Genomic DNA, 5,144 nt, shown 5'->3' with positions numbered 1-5,144 from the left:
AAAAGACAAACATCTCTAGTCACTTCATGACCTCTTTTTAGTTTTGATGAATTATGGTCTTTGTTTGGTTCACATGAGGAATGTATTCAAATGGTGTGACATTTGTCTGACAGTTGCACAGAAGCTCTGCATTTTTGTCATAGAGCACTTATCAGATGTAACTCCAGTGAGAACCACATGTTTACATACACTTTATAAAAAGACACATTTGCATTTAATTCTCATGACATAAAACCAGAATTATTTTGTATTTAGGTCAATTAAAATTTTTAAAATATTTCTATTTGCTAAATGCCAGAAGAATGAGAGATAGATTTTTTTTAGAAATGTTTTTGAAAAAAGTCAGAAGTTTACATACAATATACTGTATAACGCCTATAACGGTCATCGTCACTTTTGGAGGAAAAAGCCTGAGAACGCCATCCCAACTGTGAAATACGGTGTGTTGTTTTGCTGTGGGAGGGACTGGGACACAAAATAGACGACATCATGAAGAAAGAACACCATGTGGAAATATTGGAGCAACATAAGCTTGGACGCAGATGAGTCTTCCAAATGGACAATTCTCAAAGCAAGTGGCTTAAGGATAACAAAGTCAATGTTTTGAAGTGGTCATCACAAAGTCCTGATCCCAATCCAGTTGAAAATGGATTGAGATCAGGCTGCAGCACCTCCCTCCTCGTGCCGCAGGAAAATGGCTGAAAGAGACGACTCCTCTATTTTATAATAAAGTATAATCACATTTAGTATCCAATCGAATAAGCCTGTTTTTTTATTTTCTATTAGAGATAATAATGGTGATATTATTATTACAGTAATAATAAAGAAAAAAAAACAAGCCCTGTCATGCGTGACATCTCGGCCCAACCTGAGCCCGACCTGAAATTCGAGACGGTTATAAACTCTAGTGTAAGGCATATCAGTGGTTCCCAGGGGTCACTGATGGGGGTCAAAGATGATTTTGAGACAATATTTTTTACATTTCTGACATTGAGTTTGGTGTACTTTTGATTGAAAACAGCATAATTCAGTAAAATTAAGCCAAATATCAAAATACAGTATGCAAACTAACACAACTAAACCTGATAATAAATGTTTTGCACCGTGAATTATTATAAAACTGTCAAAATGAAAGGCGATTAATTATGTTTTCAATTAATCGCGATTCATTTTGACAGTTTTAAAATATATATATTTCTGTATCTGAGCACATGCATGACCTGAAAGACTTGTATTAACTACATATTGTAAGTCAGGAGTCTCAAATCTTTTCACACGATGAGGTACTTTTATGAAACAAAAGCGATAAAGAGCTACTACTAAGAGGCTTGGCTAATTATCGTATTTAAAAAAAAAAAATGTCATTTGTCCTTCTGTCCTTATACTCTACTTTATGCAGATTCTTTCCAAAATGTTCTGCACCAAAGAAAATTTATCTAAAATATGACTTATCAAGCCTTGGGCAAGCAACTAATCAATCATAAAATGCTTTGAATTTCAGTGTTTTATGTTGTACAAGTACTAAAGATGAATATAATTATTATAGAAAAATTAACCGCGATTAATCACAATTAAAACAATTAATTGATTCACAGCCCTATAAAAAACCTAATAACATTGTACAGAAGGGTGTCCTGAGTTGTTGGTTGAGTGATTTTGGGTTCTTGAATTGCATAAAGGAGTCAAGGATTAAATCGAATCAGCTCTAACAGATTCACGACAGAGAAACCTAAGAGGCCCAGCATGAGTATGGGTCATTCACCCTTTTTGGCAGCGGTACTTGTTATTTGGATCATGCCTCGAGTTCAGTCTGGGACACTACCGTAAACAGGATTCTCAATCAGCATTTTATTATCAATGGTTTGCAGTGATTTTTTTGAGACCAAGGTGAAGAGGAGGTCAAAATTAGTCTTCCTCCTTTTCACTTGGCTAATAATGTTCTAGAAAGGTCTGTGCATGTTTGCCTCTGCAGATCGATAGAGGTGATAAGATTATCAGTGCAAAAAGCTTAGACAAAATTCCTGCAGCGAATGAGCAAAGGAAATGCTCCGGACAAAGTCAGTCAGGAGGCTGGCTGTGCTACAGTATAAAGGCGCAGAGCAAAGTGTGGAACGACAGCTCTGGGGGAATTCTCTGGCAGCCTGCAAAGCTCACTCCGGGACTTATGACTGCGCAACACAGCACTGAGGTAGGAGCAATACAAAGTACGAAGACGAAGTTTGAGGAGCAATACGAAGTTCGAAGACTGTATGTTCTATTGTTTAACTTACATAGGAGGTCAACATTTTTATTTATTAAGGAGTGGATGGCTGACGTAGAGACATAGAGGTCTTAAATTACCACTGATTTTACTTTTAGCACTGTTTCTGTGTTATTCTTATTTCATAAATATAGGCACAATTATGGTGTCATCTTGAATATGATGAATAAAATATATTACTTTGCACAAGAAACTTATGTAATTTTCAGAAGATCTGATAAGGCACATTACAGTTTGGTGTAAATTTGTACCTCGTGGCTTGTCTGCTCACAGGACAGTCCCAAAACCTGTTTCATTACTCCACCTGCATCTTCTCTTGACAACTGCGCCACTGTAAGTAAATATACAACAGTAGGAGTACTTTCAGTTATTTGTCAATTTGTTTCACGTAACAATGGGACACACTTGGCTGGTTGCAGGAACTCCATCCCCTAATGGCAGTTCCAGAGGAAAAACCTAAGCAGCAGTCGGACCATGCCCAGGAGAAGCCCAAGACCTCACCCAGGACCACACGCGCCTGTATCCTCAAGGGGCTCTCTTATTTTGCTGGAGATATGACACCGTTTGCTAAATGGATGGAGAGTAAGTTAAAGTTCAATAATGTAATAATGTAGTATCGCATTGTATTGTTTCAGTCCAGTGCGTTGTACTGGCCAATTGGAGCAATCATTTTGAATTGTCAAAACAATTAGACACCTAGACCTACCCCACCTACACACCAAATAATTACAATAAAGATCCCTTCTTTCTCATCTCCTTAATTTAGACCAGATTCCCACATTTATTCAATTGCTATTTTATGTAGAGACTATACGCTTTGTACTGTTGAACTATACAGCAGAACGACGAGTTTAATTTCTAGCTCTCGCTTGTCCAGGGCAGTTCATCTTGCTGCAGCTGATCGACTGGGTGTTACGAGGAGCAGCGCAAGTCATGTTTGTGAACAACCCTCTGAGTGGACTGATCATTTTCGCGGGGCTCATCCTTCAGAATTACTGGTGGGCTCTAAATGGATTTGTGGGCACCCTTTTTGCGACACTTTCCGCTCTTATTCTGCAACAGAACAGGTAAGGACACATTTATAAGCTAGGTTGTGTTACTGTTAATCTATGTCTTTAAAAGTAGAGCAGGAGATGACCGGTTATTGTCTTGACAGGGGGGCAATAGCAGCAGGACTATATGGATACAATGGCATCTTGGTGGGACTCCTCATGGCTGTGTTCTCAAATAAAGGGAACTGGTACTGGTGGCTTCTGCTGCCAAACATCTTCATGTCAATGATGTGGTGAGTTGACACAATTTAAAAACCAACACATTAAATTACACAATTATTATGTAAGATTATATCATGGTTGTTACAGCCATCTAAATGAAATTGATATCAGCTGTTGGTATTTTTTTCTAGCCCTATTGTGTCCAGCGCCCTGGCATCCATCAACAGTCGGTGGGACCTCCCAGTTTTCACTTTACCCTTTAACATACTGGTGTGTCTGCACATGGTGGCTACGGGACACCACAACCACCACTTCCCCCAGGTCCTGATACAGCCTCGCTCTGAACTAGCCAACATCACTTGGGCCGAGATAGACTTAAACAAGGTCAGTGTCATGTTTATCAGAGTCTCAAAACATATTTCATTCACATTCCTTAAAATGTACAACATGGCGTTTCAAGTCATCCGCCTTTGCATTCAACGCAGGTCAAACCACAGGAGCGAGACTAAAAATGCTATCTGTTACGTCATCATGTTTATTCTAAAATGACTATATTTTTGTCTGTTTGTCGACAGTTGTTTATGTCAGTGCCAGTGGGAATAGGGCAGGTCTACGGCTGTGACAATCCTTGGACTGGAGGCATTTTCATTATTGCTCTTTTTATCTCTTCACCGATCACCTGCATTCATGCCGTCCTGGGATCAGCAGTGGGAATGGTCTCTGGTGAGAAAACCACGCACATGTACACAATTCAATCAATAGTAAAGATTTAATTGAACAGTATTAAACTCAAAAAACACTCTTGCATCATCGCTGGTTTGTTATGCAGGTCTTGCTCTGGCCGCACCATTTGGCGATATTTACTTTGGTCTATGGGGATACAACTGTGTGCTCGCTTGCATTGCCATCGGTGGCATGTTTTATGCACTCACCTGGCAGGTCCATCTACTTGCTATTACATGTGGTATGTTAATTTACTCTCACACAATCACTTTGATCTAAACAACAAGCAATTTATAATGTCTTTTTCTCTTTTGCAGCTTTTTTCTGTGCATACCTTGGCTCCGCAATCGCCAACATTATGTCAACAGTGAGTTTCCCACTATTCTATTTGACCAAAAACGTAAAGAACACATTTTCGTAATCTTATACTAAACAATGCGGTTATTGCCCCTCAGTTTGGTCTCCCAGCATGCACCTGGCCCTTCTGCCTCTCCGCTCTGACCTTCCTCCTCATAACCACGGGCACTGACACGATCTTCAAGCTACCCCTGGCTAAAGTCACCTACCCCGAGAAGAACCTGTACAACTTCAAAAAGGAGAAGACTGAGAAGGTGGAAAAAGAAATGAAAGAAAAGAACGAGCAGCAGAAAGTGCTTGATGATGAGTTGATCCAAAATGAAAAGGAACAACTAAGGATACAGATTGAACAGATGGAGGAGGGGAACATGACACAAGAAGATGAGGTTAAAAAAGATGAAGTACAAACTGTGATTGAGGCCATACTATAGGAGCGCAAACCACAAAACAACACAATGGTTAATGGTTTGCTCAATAGAGCCACTTAAAATGTATTTTGCCTCACTGAGATGGACCCAATACTGTCAACTCACTTGTTTATGCATATTTTACAGTAATAATTTGTAAAACTGAACTGGAAAGTGTACTGG

At 39.3% G+C, this 5,144-nt stretch overlaps 1 protein-coding gene across 2 annotated transcripts; it reads left to right on the top strand.

The window, feature by feature from the left end:
• Window positions 1-2,008: 2,008 nt before the first annotated feature.
• On the top strand, window positions 2,009-5,144 carry slc14a2 (solute carrier family 14 member 2). Of its 2 annotated transcripts, none has more exons than XM_079570260.1 (10): window positions 2,009-2,188; window positions 2,534-2,593; window positions 2,680-2,842; window positions 3,138-3,327; window positions 3,417-3,545; window positions 3,666-3,858; window positions 4,050-4,197; window positions 4,304-4,438; window positions 4,515-4,564; window positions 4,653-5,144. In XM_079570260.1, exons 1-10 carry the CDS (start codon window positions 2,165-2,167, stop codon window positions 4,983-4,985), a joined length of 1,425 nt encoding a protein of 474 aa, XP_079426386.1. In that variant the 5' UTR covers window positions 2,009-2,164; the 3' UTR covers window positions 4,986-5,144. The 2 variants fall into 2 exon arrangements, with proteins under 2 accessions (XP_079426386.1, XP_079426387.1); XM_079570261.1 differs by having other exon boundaries at window positions 2,011-2,247.

This window comes from Gobius niger (genome assembly GCF_951799975.1).
Source record: "Gobius niger genome assembly, chromosome: 1".
NCBI classification, from domain to species: domain Eukaryota; kingdom Metazoa; phylum Chordata; class Actinopteri; order Gobiiformes; family Gobiidae; genus Gobius; species Gobius niger.
The sequence above is the reverse complement of the archived record's forward strand: the minus strand, read 5'-3'. Positions and strand labels throughout refer to the sequence as shown.